The sequence below is a fragment of the Aquarana catesbeiana genome, linkage group LG01 (assembly GCF_042186555.1).
Source record: "Aquarana catesbeiana isolate 2022-GZ linkage group LG01, ASM4218655v1, whole genome shotgun sequence".
Taxonomy (NCBI): Eukaryota; Metazoa; Chordata; class Amphibia; order Anura; family Ranidae; genus Aquarana; species Aquarana catesbeiana.
The window spans coordinates 766,550,910-766,570,186 of record NC_133324.1 but is presented as its reverse complement, the minus strand read 5'-3'; the positions used below and the strand labels follow the sequence as shown (position 1 = coordinate 766,570,186).

The window sequence follows — 19,277 nt, the reverse complement described above, 5'->3', positions numbered from 1 at the left end:
AGCACACATGAGGTCTGCGCTATGTGCTCGGTGGAATCCCATTCTGTTACTGAGAGTGAGATAACAGTAGACTGGTGGCGTGGGTGAAGGCTCAGAGCATCCCTCCTAATGCAAACATACAAGTTACAGATTTTAGTGACTTGGGACAAGTTGCTTTCCAGAGTCACTCTGTATTTTTTACTGCACACAGTAAAGGATCATCTCTAAGTCGGTGAACTGGTTTAATATTAGATTTTTCATATGACCACCGTCTCTGCCTGGTCTCGGGCGTTGATGAGCGGGCTCAGCACAAAAGGTATCCCACATGCAGGACAAGTAGACCCTGCCCACAAAATGGCGTAGTCAGAGAGGAGACACCGCTTACAAGCAGCTGCAGTCACTGATCAGTGTTTCCGTATGGTGCTGCATCCTGCTTTTAGAATACAATGTCCCATGGTGGAAATGGTGGAAAAATGTAACTGTCTATGACCAGATTTAGAATCCAGTGCAGTATAAACATTAACATTCTGCTAGTCATATTCCACTCTTGTGCATTTACATGGATATAGATCTTCTTGTTTATGCCTTGTATCTTTAGACCAGAGGTTGCAATATCCTATATAACTGTTCCTTTCTGTATAACAGGCTCTCGTAAACCAGGTTGTAGCCACTGTAACAAGTATGTTCAACAAAGATCTACCAAATGGTATGGCATTGTGTGGAGTTTTCACAAGGGATTATCGCACTGATGCATTAAATTGTCAGGTGTGTATCATCCATTCCCGCTTACAATTGTTTTAACAAAAATGAACAGATTTTTAATTTTAAATATAGGGCAAAACTTGTTTTCCTTCCCTGTGGATGGAATGGGGAAGGTTTAGGGCCTCTATCATGTTTGTATTGGTGTCTGTGTTCCTGCTAAGGAGATTCACCCATTTATCTGTCCTGGTGTCACCAAGACAGAAAGCGATGGGAAATTCAAAACTTTAGAGTTTTTATCAGAACAAGAGGTGAGGGTAAATCTTCCAATGGGGCACCTATTTATGTGACAACTGTCCAAAGTGGGGTACACACTATAAGAAAATCGGGCGAAAGATTGCCTGATTTTCCTTGTTGTTTCACAGCAAATTAGAACCGAGTAAGGAAATATTGTACGCAATTTCTTGTATGACAAAAGCTTTTTTATGTTGCTGTGTATTGTTTCTGATCACACAGTCTTTTGTTTCTTATTTTTTTTCATATACGAAAATCGTACAAAAACAGACATTCCCATATGAGAAAAAAGTTTGTTTCTTTGGAAATTTTTGTTCAGAAGGTCAGAATAGCCTGTTGAAAGTTGTGTACACTTTATTGTTCCTCGGACGAAAATGTTCACCGGATTTTCTTATAGTGTGTACGAGCCTTTAGATGGGATTTTTCTCATTTTAGGGAGATTTTCTCTTATTTCCTGTTGTGTCTAAAGAAAAGGAAGTAAAGAGAAATCTACCCAGGAGGACACATACAGCAAGCCTTAACCTGATAAGGACTTTTAATGTTTCCTCACTCTAGCTACAACTAAAGGAAAGCAAGTTTTATCATGCATACAATTAAAGGGTAACTCCACTTTTGTGGGGAAAAAAATAGCAAATAAAAAAATAATAATATAGCATATACTGTACAATTGCGACTCAAGTCATATTGTAATTGATTGTTAATAGAAATTACCTTTCCTTTTCAAGCAGCTCTGTAAATTTCTGTAACCTGCGATGCAAAATGGCTACATGGAGGTGTTCTATACACAGAATGTGTACAGAACACCCCCCAGAAACATAATTCCTTCTTGTGTGATTGACTCACTGATCTTCCCAGAAGTCTGCACTAAGATACATGTCAAATTTCAGGCATCCTCTGCAACAAAAATGTCATTTTTGGTGAGATACTCCCAATAGGAAATCACGTATAAAGGAATGCAGACCCTGCAGTTTTCCTCAATAGAGCCCTGCAGGTGTAGCTGTTTGATAATTATGAAATTGCTTCCATTAGATCCACTTTTCACATAGACACAGACAAACACACAGGGATTTCTTCAGAATAATAAAAGATAGGAAACTGCAACAAAGTTTGTTAAAATCCTTGCAATGTACATAGATCACCTAGAGGGGAGTTACTCTTTAAAGCGAAGAGAAGTGATCATAGTCCACTTTGATACAACAAAAAATGGAACAATATCAAAGAACCAAACACAAGTTGAATTTGTCATATTGTCAGCACCTAAAATAATAAGAATATTTGTTTAAAATGCACACATTAATTTAGTGAATTAATGTTAAAGAAGTTTACTACTTTTGAGAGAAAAATTGAACACCTCTTCATTTGGCCCTCTTTGGTGATTAACACCTGCGGCACGTTCAGAATGTTGTGGTGAAAAATTACTGCTTAAATGAATTGGTTAAATATAGTGTGTGACTTTATAGAGTCTGAGTCTATTTTCGTATTACCAAACACTAATACTGCAGTCCTTGTACTTACAAAATACTGCTTAATCAGTTGCCGACCACCCTATAGCAGTTTTACTGCTACAGGGTGGCCGCGCTGCGCAGGATCACATATATATATACATGATCCTGCACTTCCGGGTAGCAGGCACGAGTGCGCATCACTGGTGGCTCGCTTCTGCTGCGATTCTACACAGCGGGTCCTGCGGACTCGATGTCCCCTGGCACCTGCTGATCATTCAGTACACAGGCAGAACGGTAAGCAAGGCAGATTGCCCTTCTGTCAGTAGGGAAGGCATGGATCCTGTGTTCCTGCAAAGCAGGGACATTGATCCATACCTTCCCCTAGTAAAATCACCTCCCACACTACACTTAAACACTAGCTAGGCACACAGTTAATCCTTTGACCGCCCCTTATGTTAACCCCTTTCCAGACAGTGTCGTAGTACAGTGACAGTGCATATTTTTAGCACTGATCACTGTATTAGTGTCACTGGTCCCCAAAAAGTGTCAGAAGTGTCAGTTAGTGTCCAATTTGTCCGCCGCAATATCTCAGTCTCGCTATAAGTCGCTGATCGCCGCCATTACTAGTAAAAAAATATAGATAAAAATTCCATAAATATATCCCATAGTTTGTAGACACTATAACTTTTGCGCAAACCAATCAATGTACACTTGGGATTTTTTTTACCAAAAATACGTAGCAGAATACATTTTGGCCAAAATTGATGAATAAATTTGATTTTTTAGATTTTTTTGTTGGATATACTTTATAACAGAAATGAAAAAATATTAAATACATATTTTAATAAATAAATATTAAATAATATATTAAATATATATTTTTTCTAAATTGTCAGTCGTTTTTTGTGCAAAAAATAAAAAACGAAGAGGTAATCAAAAAGCACCAAAAGAAAGCTCTATTTGTGGGAAAAAAAGACACAAATTTTATTTGGGTACAGTGTTGCATGACCACGCAGTTGTTAGCTAAAGTAACGTAGTGCCGTATCGCAAAAAAAGGCTTGGCCGGATAGGGGAGTAAATCTTTTCCGGAGCTGAAGTGGTTAATTACAGTGGCATAAATGAGAGTCTTACCGATACTCAAACTCTGTCCCAAAGGATCGTTTTTTTAAAATTGAAATTTGCACTATAGATGGACAGCTAACATTTTGTCTGCCCCTACCTTAACGAAGAACTTAATTAAAATAGTCGGGGAATACACAGCAAACAGCAACCATTAAAACAATAACAACCTATATAATGCACAGTTCAGTGGTCAAAACGATAATAACATGAATCACAGTGTATACAGTGCAGCAGTCCAGAGTATGTAATACACAACAAAGCTCTTATGCCCTGTACACACGATTGGACATTGATCGGACATTCCGACAACAAAATCCATAGTTTTTTTCCGAGGGATGTTGGCTCAAACTTGTCTTGCATACACACGGTCGCACAAAGTTGTCGGAAAATCCGATCGTTCTGAACACAGTGACGTAAAACACGTACGTCGGGACTATAAACAGGGCACTAGCCAATAGCTTTCGTCTCTTAATTTATTCTGAGCATGCGTGGCACTTTGTGCGTCGGATTTGTGTACAAACGATCAGAATTTGAACGATCGTATTTAGTTGTCGGAAAATTTTATAGCCTGCTCTCAAACTTTGTGTGTCGGAAATTCCAATGGAAAAAGTCAGATGGAGCCCACACATGGTCGGAATTTCCAACAACAAGCTCCGATCGCACATTTTCCGTCGGAAATTCCGACCATGTGTGCAGGGCATTAGAATGCAGAGATCAGGCATGGAACACCGCACATAATAAAAGATGCAAAGGTCAGGAGTCTGTACCATAGTCCTGCCTGCTGGTCAGTTGGAGGCAAACAGTTCCTGGTGTCAGCAGTCAGTGGGAGTAAAAAAAATGCAAAAGCCTTGGTGGTTAGTAAGAGGAAAAAAAGAAGACTATGACCAGTGACTGAAGGAATTCCTCATTGACAATGGTGTCCGTTTATGAAGCAGTGAAATCTATTCACTGCTTCGTTCTCCGGCATTCACAGTGAAGATCTTTCTCCTCTGTGTGCCTGTTTATGAAGCTTTGTAGATCGCTTCACCTTTGGAGGAGTGAAGAGATCTACAAATGCTTCAAACAGTGGAGAACGGCCCCTGATACTGGAATCTCGTGAGACTTTACGAGATTACAGCACCAGAAATACAGAGATGTCAGTTTATTAAGCGGTGATAAATTATCACTGCTCAATACACGGACGATTAATGTTAATAAAATAATGAGTCCCCCTACATTATATACATATGTATACACACACACACATTATATATACATGTATATACACACACATTATATATATATACATATACACATTATATGTATATATGTATATATATGTATACACATAAATATGACAGGGGGACATGCTTACAGTGTTGGGGGGTCTGAACGAGGCATAAGGAAGTTAAAAATCTTCCTCCTTCCCCCTCAGATCCCCCCAGATTTCCTCTTCACTCCCCGATTCACCACCTCTGAGCTGGTGAACCTGGGAGTGTGAATTCTCACTCAGATCGCCAGTGAAGCGGTGAGATCACTGCTTCATAAACTGGCCCTTACTGTGTCATTCATGAGAATTCTCTGCGTGTAGAGATAATCGGCGGGAGAACAAGTTCAAACATGTTCTCCCCCGATTATCACTGTTTCATAAACTGTTTATGGACTGTGATCAGCGGTGATCCTCGGGATCACCGCTGATCACTGCTTCATAAACGGACACCAATGTCAGTGGGAGGAACAATTCCCCTTTGCAGCATCTGCATCAGTGGGAGGAAGAATCACCTCTCCCAAGACACTAATGTTTAGTGGGAATAAAATTCCCTCTATCCCTTCACAGGCATTTAAACAAAAGAACCTTGTGCCAAAGAAATTAAATCTGTAAACAAACAATTGCCAGCAGCAGTGTAAATGTGGGCTGACTAGCTTCACTAAGCAATGAAATGGTAGGACACCGCGCTTAGCAAGTACAAGATTCAAACATATTAAACATGAATAAGTTAATCAAACATGTTATTCAATATAAATGTCCCACTGGTGAAGTAAGGTGCTTGTGCATAAATAAATGATAGGTGCTCCGATATTCAGTGTTCAGACAGAGGTGCCCCACATGGATGTACATTCACCCCTAAACGTTGACCACCTATCGCCAGAGTGGTCACTTGCGCTTTGTGGGGAGTAAAGTCCCCTAGATGACTTTATCCAAGGTCAGCTTTGCTTAGGATAACCCTCCATGGATGGGAAGAGAAAATGACAGACGTGGTTGGTCATGTTGTTTTCCCTCCCCTTGAAAAGCATTGGTAGTCAGAGGTGTTTTTCCCCCCTGCCCCTGAAAAACATGGGTGGTCAATGGTATTTCTCCCCGCATGAAAAGCATTGCTGGTCAATGATATTTATCATCCTTGCCTTCTGAAAAACATTGCTGATTTGTGGTAATTCCCTTCCCTCAAAAAGCACTGCTGACCAGTATTATTTTTTCTACCTCCAGCCCTGAAAAGCATTAGTTTGGTATTTTTCCTCCCTCCCCCTGAAAAAGCATATCAGTGGTGTTCAGTGGGAGACACAAAGTACACTTTCCTGTTTCTTGCTGTTGCTCTGTGTCCTGTGCCACTGCTTGTACAGTAACATCACTGCCAGAACTATGCTTATGCTATCTGACAGGAGATCTCTGCTCCCAGCAGTATGTGAATAGGTGTAGAGCTCACGTTTCGGGTGGTTGTGGAGGTTGTTTTTCCCCCCTCACTTAAAAAAAAATAGGTGGTCAGTGGTGCCCTCCCCCAAAAAGCACTGATAGTCAGTGGTGTTTCCTTCCCCACTTAAATTGCACAGGTGGGCAGTGGTGTTCCCCCCTCTCCCCAAAAAAGCATTGATGGCCAGTGGCATCCAGCCCCCCCCCCCGGTAGAAAAGCATTGGTGGTCAGTTGTGTTTCTCCTCCTTCCACTTGAAAAACATTGGTGGTCAATGATATGTTCCCCCCCCTCCCCATTTTGAAAACCATTGATGATTAGTGTTGTTTCTCCTACCCTTGAAATGCATTGTTGGTTAGTGGTGTTTCCCCCCAACCCCTCTTAGAAGCATTGCTGGTCAGTGGTGTCTCCCTCCCCTGAAAAACATTGGTGGTCATAGATGTTTCTCCCCCCTGCCCCTAAAACCATTAGTGTATAAACCACTCAGGTGCTAGGTCCCTTTTAGCAAGAGCCCTCCTGTAGTGATGTCATGGGTGAGTCAGTGCCTATATTTAAGCCAGGTTAGGAGGAGCCTTCGTGCAGTATGGGCGTGGAAGCCAGAGACCCCACCAGCATGTGGATGTAGTCAGCTAAGTGGTGGCCCTGGACAGGGCTGTAGGACAAGGTGTGGTGGCCCTGCACTCAGAAGAGCCAGCTGCAGTCATCCTGTCTCTTATGGTGATGGACGCTAGAGAGGGTTACAAAAGGCCTTCTAGGCCTGGCCAGGTGTTCCCTGAAGTGAGACTATCCCCCTGGAGAACTTGGGAGAAGTTTACTAAAGCCAGCGTTGAACTGCAGTGATCCGGTCTCAGGAACTACATGCAAGGAGTTGTGAGCTGGATACAGATAGCTTAAGGCAAGCCAGAGCCTTATGAGTGAGTCCTAATGACCCTGGGAAGGAGAGAAGGATGTGGCAAGCCTCATGCAGTCCTGAGGTACAGCTAGTAAGAGGCCCTGAGTAGTAGCCATCCATTCTATTAGTGCAGCTCTGCCAATAGCAGGTGGCTGCAGAGCTGGTAAGAAGCACAATAAAAGAGCTAATCAAAAGAAGTTCTTGACAGGAAACCTATTAGACAGCAGTCTGTAAGTACAGAGGCTTTCTACATCTTACACACACTAAAAGTGGGAAACATTTTTGATAATAATAGTGCAGTAATTTATCTTTTAAAATCCAAGAAAGTATATTTATATCTCAAACTGCTATAAAACACTATCATTTAAAAAAAGTTAATAGAAACTTTTTTGTGAAAGAAACCTTTAAACCATTTATAAACCCCAATATAATCATACCCTATTTTAAATCTCTTTCTCCTAATTTACTATAATACTTAATCTAACAGCAGTTCTGGGCTCCTTTCAACTGCTAACACCCACACACACCCTTGGTGACAGGACATGTGATTGCTGTCATTTGCTGGTTCTACCTGAATGTAACACCTTGAATGGATTTGCCTGAATACAAATCTAATGCTTGGAAAGCTACCATGCTTACTACTACCACGGTTCTATGTTCCAGTAGATGAAGGGAACTTTGGCTAACTGATAGGTAAGTATTACACAACTTTGCCTTATTAGCTTAGGTCAAAAGACAGGGGGCAGTTGGAAAAAATTGTTTAGGATTGCATAAGAATTTCGAAAACCCCTTAAATAAGTGAATTTTAATGTAATTTTTTTGAAAGCTTGCATATTTGAAAACTGCAACTTTATAGCTTTTAATAAATATTTTTATTGATTACATTGCAAAATATTATCTAAATAGTGAATTGTGGCCTAAAATGTTATTTCACATTGTATTCCTAGATGGGTAGAACAAGGTCTGTTTTCCTTCATTGGCTATTAGCTGAAAATAAAAAATAATGTTTAGTTAAAGTGTTACTAAATCCACAACCATAAAATCAGTCTGTATACGCAGTAAAGCATGCTTGTTATACTCACTGTGGAGCCTGAGGGGTTAATCCTACACATTGTGTAAAAAGGATGTTTGATCCTGTCTTCTCCGATCATCCCCTTCTTCCATTGTCCCCTAATCATTTTCTAATAGTACAGAGCTTGGGGACAAGCTGCACATGTTCAATCTGGTGTGTATTGCTAGAAAGTTTTTTTTCTTTGGCTCTGTGCTGATCACATTCACTCTCCCATCAGCACAGAGGGTCAGGGGTCCTGCAGTCTCATAGGACAGCCAGAGTAAAAAAAAAAAAAACTCCTCCTACAAGCTTTAACCAGTGCTCTGCTGGACACTAATAGAAGTCACAAGACTGCGCTAATTGCCAATGAGAAAAGGTATTTAGCAGTTTATATTTGCATTTCTATGTTCTGTGTACTGTGGGAGACCAGATATAGTGAATGAAGGGTCCTGGATTTATTAACACTTTAAGTTTTTTTTTTCTATGCAGGACCAGGGACATAACTTGCCTCTAAAGAAGTGTGTCCCATGTCTGACTAGCTGCTGTATAGTATAGAAATCTTCTCCCAAATGCCACCAGGTCTTCCCTACAGTGCTGATCTTCTGGTGCTGCAAGTGTGAAAGATGGGTGCTGCTCACCCTCCTCTTCTGACAGTCTCCATTCATATAACCCATACTGTTCTTTCCCAGAGTGCATAGTGTTCTTCGATTGGAGAAAATGGATCTCATCATTCATCTGCTCCTCCTCCATTCACAGAATGCACTGCATTCTGGAAAAGAACTGTAAAAGTTCCATCAATGAACAAGGCCAGTGGAAGGCGCGGGTGAGCAGCGCAACTCTTTCTAACGCAAAATAGCTAATGTTAACTCCAGCAGCACCAGAAGATCGGTGTTGTGGGGAGGACCTGGTGGCATTGGGGAGAAGATTTCTACACTATGCAGCGGTCAGCCAGACATGGGACAGACTTCATTAGAGGTAAGTTATGCCCCTGGTGCTGCATAGCAAAACATACGTTTAACTAAATTTCAGCTTTAAAGTCATACCTGGCTGTATTAAATAATAATAGAATAATAATAAATTCAAATATATGTAATAAGAAAACAGTTCTTATACTGTATTTACCAATGCCACATATGGAAATGGAGGTATTACCAATGTAGCGCACTACTCCCTTGGAAGCTGCTAGTTAGTTCATTACAGTACATGCTGGTTTAACCCCCGCTTCTTCCACCCCGCTGTAGTAATCACAGACACAGTTGAACAGTTCAAACAATAACTTTTATTCCTGATTCAGCAGTAGTGTTTCTTGAATTATGCAAATGGTTATAAGTTGCCTCTTGTTTAAGCTGCTCGAGTAGTTAGAATCTTCCCTTAATGAACTGGCTCATGCCCCTCTGAAAAGCATGCGGTACTACTGAAATGCTGGGTGTCCCAGGCCTCATCTGCCTTCTCACCTCCGGTCATTTCTTCCCTTACCAGCTTAAGGAAGTCCAGGAACCCCCGGTCTACTCAGGTCGGTTTGCAGCCACTTCTTGATTCTTGGTTGATGAAACCTTCCAGCTATGGAGTCTCTGAACCTCCATGCCTTCTGGCAAAGCTCCGTGGCTTTCCAGCTCTGGGTCTTTGAACCCCAGGCCTTCCAGCCCTGATCCTTAACGTCACATCTTGCTGCCTTTCCACTCCTACCACACCAACCCCAGGAACATGTCACCCCCAGTGTACATGTATGAACCCGCCCCTCCCCAAACAAATTACCATTGGCCCTGGGCCATACACACTGCCTGTCCTTCAAGCCCTGACCTGCCTCCTTTCCAGGGAGGGTTTTCCAGGATGATGATAAACAGGTGGTCACTCTCCCCTCTAACCTACAACTCCACCCTAACCCAAATCAAACCTCCAGACCTGTACAAACAGTAAGGCACTGGTAATCTAAACTAATAGCACCCACCTAAAGGTGGTGGGCGCTACACCAAAATAAACCAATAGGATGGCTGTTTGTTTTACCTGTACCTACCAATGAAAGCCTATTTATGAGCTGCCACTTTAGGTCTTGTGTTGCTGTCAGGAGAGCCCTCGAAAAGGGGTAAAATCACAACAAATGTAATTTTTTAAAACATTTACAGTATATGCATAGCATCGTTACTCTGTACATGTGCTTTTATGCAGGTACTGGTGACAGTTCCACAATGTTTGGAAATTCTTCTGTTATCTCCTCATCGGCAGGATTGGGTGAAAAAAATCAAATATTTAATATTTGATGAGGTATGTAGCATTCTAGATTACATAAATAATGAATGTGGTGAACAAAAACAATGTTATTGCGTAGTGTGTCACACAATAGTAAATAAGAGTTTTCTGGAATGAAACCTAAATGAGACAGGGCTGGATTTACCATTAGGCAAAGTGGACCTGTGCCTATAGGCAGCCAAGTGAAAGAGGGGTCTTTTCCTTTATAATTACCAGCCACACTATTTTTCCCACATCTTTAGAAAAACAGTCATAGACAAAGTGAGCTGCTCTAGGTGACAGCTGTTGTGTGCCTACAGCCTTCAGTGAAAGAATCCCAGCCTGTATCAGGGCCACTACAAGTAGAGCAGAGTCTCATACAAGAGATAGTCAGTCAATGGTTCACCAGTCTTACATGGTTGAGCAACTGTTGCTGTTTAGTGAATTTGTCCATTGATTTAAAAAAAAAATATTTTAAGTTTGTGTTTATAAGTGTTGTGATTTACATTTCTTTAAATCTGAAAAATATATTTTTACAATGCAAGGTACACTGCTTGGGAGGAGAGCTTGGAGCTGAAGTTTGGGAGCACCTACTAGTCATGATTCGTTGTCCATTCTTGGCTTTATCTGCCACAATTAGCAACCCAGAGCGCCTCACTGAGTGAGTATATACAGTTTATTATAAATACAAACTCTGTGGTCTATGGAAGTACCTGGTGCACATGCCTCACTGAAGCTTAATGTTGTATGTTCACAAGTTTATATAACATCATATTCTGTATGGTGCCAGAGACCTTTACAGACATCTCAAGATTAGGGATGAGCCGAACACCCCCGGTTCGGTTTCCACCAGAACCTGCGAACGGACCGAAAGTTTGCGCGAACTTTAGAACCCCATTAAAGTCTATGGGACTTGAACGTTCAAAATCAAAAGTGCTAATTTTAAAGGCTAATATGCAAGTTATTGTCCTAAAAAGGGTTTGGGGACCCGGGTCCTGCCCCAGGGGACATGTATCAATGCAAAAAAAAGTTTTAAAAACGGCCGTTTTTTCGGGAGCAGTGATTTTAATGATGCTTAAAGTGAAAAAAAAAAGTGAAATATTCCTTTAAATATCGTACCTAGGGGGTGTCTATAGTATGCCTGTTAAGTGGCGCGTGTTTCCCGTGCTTAGAACAGTCCCTGCACAAAATGAAATTTTTAAAGGAATAAAAGTCATTTAAAACTGCTTGGTGGGCGCAGGAACGGAGCCTGCTGTGAAATATTAGATCAAGAATTGAAATTACATGCCATTGTTGAACAGTGGTAGAAAAATTGGGCCTTTGGTGGTGGTCGTGGTGCTGGTGCCACAACACTGTAAGTCCTCACAGTAACTCTTGGTGGGCACTGGAACGGGCCCTGATGTGAAATATTATATCAAGAATTTTAATTACATGCACCTGTTGAACATGGACAGAAAAATTGGGCCTTTGGTGGTGGTGGTGTTGCCACAACACTGTAAGCCCTTACAGTTACTCTTGGTGGGCGCAGGAATGGGCCCTGCTGTGAAATATTAGATCAATAATTGTAATTACATGTCCCTGTTGAACAGGGGCAGAAAAATTGGGCCTTAGGCACTGGTGCCACAACACTGCAACCCCTCACAGATGCTATAGTTGGAGCGCAGGAATGAGCCCTGCTGCAAAGTATTGCATCAAAAATTGTAATTATACGCCCCTGTTAAACAGGGGCTGAAAATTTGGGACTTGGGCACTGGTGCTGGTGCCACAACACTGCAACCCCTCACAGATACTCTAGTTGGAGCGCAGGTATGAGCCCTGCTCCAAAGTATTGCATCAAAAATTGTAATTTCACGCCCCTGTTAAACAGGGGCAGAAAAATTGCAACAGCACTGCAACCCCTCACAGATGCTATAGCTGGAGTGCAGGAATGATCCCTGCTGCAAAGTATTGCATCAAAAATTGTAATTATACGCCCCTGTTAAACAGGGGCAGAAAAATTGGGCCTTGGCCACTGGTGGCCGTGCCCAGAACCAAAAAATTTCTTACAAGCTATCAGCATGAAAATTGAGGAGGAAGAGGATTTAAAAAAAAAAAATCAGTTACATCAGCATCAGGTGCTTGGTAGCTGGTGATCCAAGCCGATCCACCAATTCGGTGGACAGGAGCACCCTGTGATCAGTTACAAAGCCTCCAGCAGCACTGAATGTGCGTTCCGAAAGAACGCTGGATGCAGGACAGGTCAGTAGCTCAATTGCATACTGTGCAAGCTCTGGCCAGTGATCCATCCTCAAGACCCAGTAACCCAGAGGATTTTCTGTGGGAAAGGTGTCCAAGTCTGATCTTGCCCCTAGGTAATCCTGCACCATGTGAATCAGACGCTGGCGATGGTTGCTGCAACTGATCAGATCTTGGGGCTGCGGACTAAAAAATTATCTGAATGCATCGGTCAGACGGCCACCTTCTCCACCGCTCCTTCTGTGACTGCCCGAAGCCTCAGCAACACGTTGTCCAGGAGGACCAGGAGATTGTAACCTCCCAGGCTCTGGAAACGCGTTGCACAAACCTTTCTGCAAGGCCTCCCGAAGATGTTTCATCCTCTGCTCCCTCTGCGACAGCAAGATAAGGTCCGCAACTTTACCCTTGTAACGTGGATCAAGGAGGGTTGCCAGCCAGTAATCATCCCTCCCCTTGATGCCACGAATATGAGGATCCTTCCGCAGGCTTTGCAGGATCAGGGAGGCCATGCAGCGTAGGTTTGCTGAGGCATTCGGTCCAGAGTCCTCTGGGTCACTAAGGACGACATGATCCGCAGCCACCTCCTCCCAGCCATGTACAAATCCATGGGTTTCTTCGGGCTGTAAATGATCCCTTGAAGACTGCTGCTGATGCTGAGTGCCAGACTCCACCTCCACGCTGACACAATCCTCCTCCTCTTCCTGTGTGATCAGCGGGCACGCAGGAACACTGTCTGGATAAAGGGGGCCTTGAGAGGTAAGGAAGTCCTCCTCTTCCTCCCTCTGTTCTGCCTCAAGTGCCCTGTCCATTATTCCACGCAGCGACAGGTGGAATAGTGCTTCAACAGGTGGACAAGAGGGACAGTGTCACTGATGCATGCACTGACACTGCTGACCATACTCGTGGCCTCCTCAAATGGTGACAGGACAGTGCATGCATCCCTGATCATAGCCCACTGGCGTGGGGAAAAAAACCAAGGTCCCCTGACCCTGTCTTGGTGCCATAGTCGCATAGGTACTCATTGATGGCCCTCTGCTGCATGTGCAGCCGCTGCAGCATGGCCAACGTTGAGTTCGACCTGGTGGGCATGTCACAGATTAGTCGGCTCTTGGGCAGGTTAAATTCTTTTTGGAGGTCAGCCAGCTGAGCACTGGCATTATATGACCTGTGGAAATGCATACAGACTTTCCTGGCCTGCCTCAGGACATCCTGTAAGCCCGGGTACCTGCCCAAGAACCACTGCACCACCAAGTTAAGGACGTGAGCCAAACAGGGCACATGGGTCAGTTGTCCCTGTCGGAGGGCGGAGAGGAGGTTGGTGCCATTGTCGCAAACCACCATACCTGCCTTAAGCTGGCATGGAGTCAACCACCTCTGAACCTGCCCCTGCAGAGCTGACAGAATCTCTGCCCCAGTGTGGCTCCTGTACCCCAAGCACACCAGCTCAAGCACCGCATGGCATCTTTTTGCCTGCTTGCTTGCGAAGCCCCTTCAACGCCTACGGAGCACCACTGGTTTCGAGGACAAATCAGCACAGGAAGAGGCCATGAAGGAAGAAGAAGAAGAGGAGGGGGTGGAGGAGAGAGGAGTGGCAGAATCACCACTAGTAGAATTTTGGAGGTGTGGTGGTGGAACAACCTTCAACACTACTGCACCCTGTCCTGCATCCTTCCCAGCTGCCAGAAGAGTCACCCAGTGCGCTGTGAAAGATAGGTAACATCCCTGTCCATGCCTGCTGGACCATGAGTCAGCGATAATATGCACCTTATCCCTGACCGCCCTGTCCAGCAAGGCCAAGACATTGCCTTCCACATGCCGGTAGAGAGCCGGAATTGCCTTCCGTGAGAAAAAGTCTGGTCAAGCATGTGGTGCCCAAGCGGGTGATGTTTTGGCCGTGCGAGATACGCTTGAGACATATGTTGCAAATAGCAGCAGTGGGATCTGATGCACTCATCTCAAAAAAGGCCCACACCAAAGAACTTTTGGAATAACGCGCAGAGACAGCAGCGCCCTGCACATGCGGAGCTCTGCAGTGTGATGCAGTCAGTGTGCTGCCCTTAAGCTGGCGCCTGGAGGGCATCCTGCCTCATTGGAGATGTGCCTCCTCCTCCTCTCTCCTATCAGGCACCCACGTGGAGTCAGTGACCTCATCATCCCCTCCCTCCTCATCGCTGGAGCAAAGCTGGCAGTATGCTGCACCTGGGGGAACATGACTGCCAGATTGCTGTCCTTCTTGGGCACCCCCTCTCTTAGGGCTCACGTTACTGCCTTCCTCTAGCTGGGTAATATCATCGGAGCCTTCAAAACGCTGGGCATCCTCCTGGAGCATGTACCCAACACTGTGGTCAAACAGTTCGGGGGACTCCTCAGGAGGACATGGTAGGGCTAGGGAAGGAGTGACTGATGCCACTGAGCCGAGGGAAGAGGCCGCGTTGGCAGCTGCTTTGCCAGACAAAGTACCCTGAGCCTGGGTGAGAGAGGATGAGGAGGATGAGGATGGCTTGGTCATCCACACTACCAAGTCTTTTGCATGTTGCGGCTCAACACGGCCAGCTGGCGAAAAAAAAGGAAAAGCGTGTCCCACGGCCACGTGCTCATGAGGATGCACCGTCTCCATGACCAGCACTGTTGCCTCCAGACACAGAGCCTGCTTGCCCTCTTTTATTGGCTTGTGACTGTCTGCCTCTCCTTGTTGGCCTTCCAGACATACTAATGGCCTGCAGTGAGATGTAGCTGCACAAAGCTGGGATGTATATATATACTGATACTGCAGCTAGCAGAATCAACTGCCTGCCTGTAGTATTATTAGTATGAGAACACCAGCAATTGTCTTCAGGTAGCTTTAGGTGCACACTGTGCAGAGGAAGCAGTACAATAACTGTAAATACTGCAGCTGCCTGCCTGTGGTACTAATAGGATCAGAAGAACACCACTATTTTTCTTCAGGTAGCTTTAGGTGCACACTGTGCAGAGGACACAGTACACTAACTGTAAATACTGTAGCTGTCTGCCTGTGGTACTAATAAAATCAGAAGAACGCCACCAATTTCCTTCAGGTAGCTTTAGGTGCACACTGTGCATAGGTCACAGTACACTAACTGTAAATACTGTAGCTGCCTGTCTGTGGTATTAATAGGATCAGAACAACAGCAATTGTCTTCAGGTAGCTTTAGGTGCACACTGTGCAGAGGATGCAGTACACTAACTGTAAATACTGCAGCTGCCTGCCTGTGGTACTAATAGGATCAGAAGAACACCACCAATTTTCTTCAGGTAGCTTTAGGTGCACATTGTGCAAAGGACTCAGTACACTAACTGTAAATACTGTAGCTGCCTGCCTGTGGTATTAATAGGATCAGAACAAAAGCAATTGTCTTCAGGTAGCTTTAGGTGCACACTGTGCAGAGGACGCAGTACAGTATCTGTAAATACTGCAGCTGCCTGCCTGTGGTACTAATAGGATCAGAAGAACAATACCAATTTTCTTCAGGTAGCTTTAGGTGCAGACTGTGCAGAGGACACAGTACACTAACTCTAAATACTGTAGCTGCCTGCCTGTGGTATTAATAGGATCAGAACAACAGCAATTGTCTTCAGGTAGATTTAGGTGCACACTGTGCAGAGGATGCAGTACACAGCGCAGCTGTTGTTTAGTATTTTATGGTGCATATGGCAGTACACTAACTGTAAATACTGCAGCTGCCTGCCTGTGGTACTAATAGGATCAGAAGAACACCAATTTTCTTCAGGTAGCTTTAGGTGCACACTGTGCAGAGGACACAGTACACTAACTGTAAATACTGTAGCTGCCTGCCTGTGGTAATAATAGGATCAGAACAAAAGCAATTGTCTTCAGGCAGCTTTAGGTGCACACTGTGCAGAGGATGCAGTACACTAACTGTAAACACTGCAGCTGCTTGCCTGTAGTACTAATAGGATCAGAAGAACACCACCAATTTTCATCAGGTAGCTTTAGGTGCACACTGTGCAAAGGACACAGTACACTAACTGTAAATACTGTAACTGACTGCCTGTGGTATTAATAGGATCAGAACAACAGCAATTGTCTTCAGATAGCTTTAGGTGCACATTGTGCAGAGGACGCAGTACACTAACTGTAAATACTGCAGCTGCCTGCAGCACTAATAGGATCAGAAGAACACCACCAATTTCCTTCAGGTAGCTTTAGGTGCAGACTGTGCAGAGGACGCACTACATTAACTGTAAATACTGCAGCTGCCTGCGGTACTAATAGGATCAGAAGAACACCACCAACTTTCTTCAGGTAGCTTTAGGTGCAGACTGTGCAGAGGATGCACTACACTAACTGTAAATATTGCAGCTGCCTGCGGTACTAATAGGATCAGAAGAACACCACCAATTTTCTTCAGGTAGCTTTAGGTGCACACTGTGCAGAGGACGCACTACACTAACTGTAAATACTGTAGCTAATAGGACTAATAGGATCAGAAGAACACCAGCAATTTTCTTTAGGTAGCTGTAAATACTGTAAAAACACCTGCCTGCCTATCAGTAGAAAGAGAATAACAGGAACGGATCTAGCTAAACTGAATACAGTGTATGTATATATATAATATACAACACCTAGGATGAATATATATATACACAATACACTGTAAGTGCAGCTAACTGACTTGCCTGCCTACTCTACTCTAACTTAAATCAAATGACACTGTCTCTCTGTCTATCTCTCTGCCGCCGTCGCAACACACTACACAAGGCCGCCACGCAGGTGGCCTTATATAGTGTGGGGCGTGTACTAAACCCCCTGAGCCATAATTGGCCAAAGCCACCCTGGCTTTGGCCAATTACAGCTCTCTGTACAGACGGCGCTGTGATTGGCCAAGCATGCGGGTCATAGTGCATGCTTGGCCAATCATCAGCCAGCAATGCACTGCGATGCCGCAGTGAATTTTGGGCCGTGACGCAGCACTCGAATTTGGCGCGAACGGCCCATAGCGTTCAAAATTCGACGAACGGTCGAACATGCGATGTTCGAGCCGAACATGGGTTCGACTCGAACTCGAAGCTCATCCCTACTCAATATATATAAACATATTGACTGTGTTTATGCAAGAGGAGAACATCACTTATAACAGAACAGGTATTAAAGTGAATGCACATGGCTGGACACGAGATGGATACCTTTAACCACTTGCCTACTGGGCACTGTTACCCCCTTGCGCCCCTTTCAGCTTTCAGTGCTGTCACACTTTGAATGATAATTGCACGGTCATGGAACACTGTACCCATTTTTTTTAATAATTTTTTTCACATAAATAGAGCCTTCTTTTGGTTTTATTTGATCACCACTGGATTTTTTATTTTTTTGCTAAACAAACGATAAAAGACTGAAAAAAAATAGTTTTTTACAGTTTGTTATTCAATTTTGCAAACAAGTATTTTTTCTCCTTCACTGATATGCGCTGATGAAGCTGCACTGATGGGCACTGATAGTTGGCACTGATGAGTACTAATAGGTGGCACTGATGGTCTCTGATAGATGGCACCGAAGGGCACTGATAAGTGGCACTGATAGGCAGCACTCATAGGTGGCACTGATGAGCACTGATAGGTGGCACTGGTGGGAACTGATAGGTGACACTGATGATGAAACACTGATTGGCAGCACTGATGAGCACTGATTGGCAGCACTGGTGAGCACTGTTGGGACTTAACTGATAATCAGGACACTGATAATCAGTGCCTTGATTATCAGTGCCAATGTCCCTTTAACACAACCCGGTTATCGGTTTTCTTCTCTTCTCCCCCTAACAGTGTGAGGAGAAAAAAAGGCAATAACCGGCTTGTGTTAACATCCCCGACCGTGGTAAGGGGCTGCTGTGATTGGCCCCTTACCCCGATCTGTGATCAGCTGAGTCCATTGGACACAGCGATCACAGAGCGTGCCGCCCACATGCCACAGGGAGCACATGGGAAGTGCGATCATGGGAGGACGTCAATAGGACGCCCTCCTGGCAAAGCAAGCCCGTGCAGTTTGGAGAACATGCATTTTAAATGTATCACCATAATCATCAAATTCTTGTGTAATCCCCTATGGAACTAAGTGTATGGAGCACTCGGTCCCATTTAGATCTGTGCTATGGCTACTGAGCTAGTGTGGTCGACAGCATGCCCTCATCACCACCGCCACTGTTTGTCCATAATGCTCATAAGGAGGCAAATTTTAATAAGGTCTGAGTAAAAGTGTTTACATAAGAGAGGGGCAGTGATATACAGTGCACACAGAAGTGAGACAAAAATTTCAACGCTGCCATCTTCCAGCCTGTGCCTCTTTTGCTGTACCCCTCTTCCATTGTCTTTGTACACCTCAGTACAGACAACTGGGCCAAGATCTGCCCACCAGCTATTTTGGGGGAGAAAGACTAGAGTAATTATCCTTCGCAAAGCATGGGAACATGGGGCCGTAGAATTTGATGGTGCCACAATTAAACTTCTCCCGGATCTTTCTAGAGCCACGCTGCAGAGAAGGGCCATGTTGAGACCCCTTTTGGATTTGGCCAGAAGACAAGACTGCACCTATCGTTGGGGGTACCCCTTAGCGGTCAGTTTCCGCAAAACAAATGCTTCCTTCATGCTACGTACACCCGCGGACTTACCAGCTCTCTTTGCCTTCCTGGGAGTGGAG

General features: G+C 44.2%; 1 protein-coding gene across 2 annotated transcripts in view; it reads left to right on the top strand.

The window, feature by feature from the left end:
- The window catches only part of LOC141113204 (probable ATP-dependent RNA helicase DDX60), a 477,260-nt gene that overhangs the window by 165,721 nt on the left and 292,262 nt on the right, over positions 1-19,277 (top strand). For both annotated transcript variants that reach the window (XM_073606185.1, XM_073606175.1), the window contains exons 18-20: positions 625-744; positions 10,313-10,408; positions 10,918-11,033. In XM_073606185.1, coding sequence (XP_073462286.1) covers positions 625-744; positions 10,313-10,408; positions 10,918-11,033 — 332 coding nt within the window. The remainder of the gene's footprint in view (positions 1-624; positions 745-10,312; positions 10,409-10,917; positions 11,034-19,277) is intronic.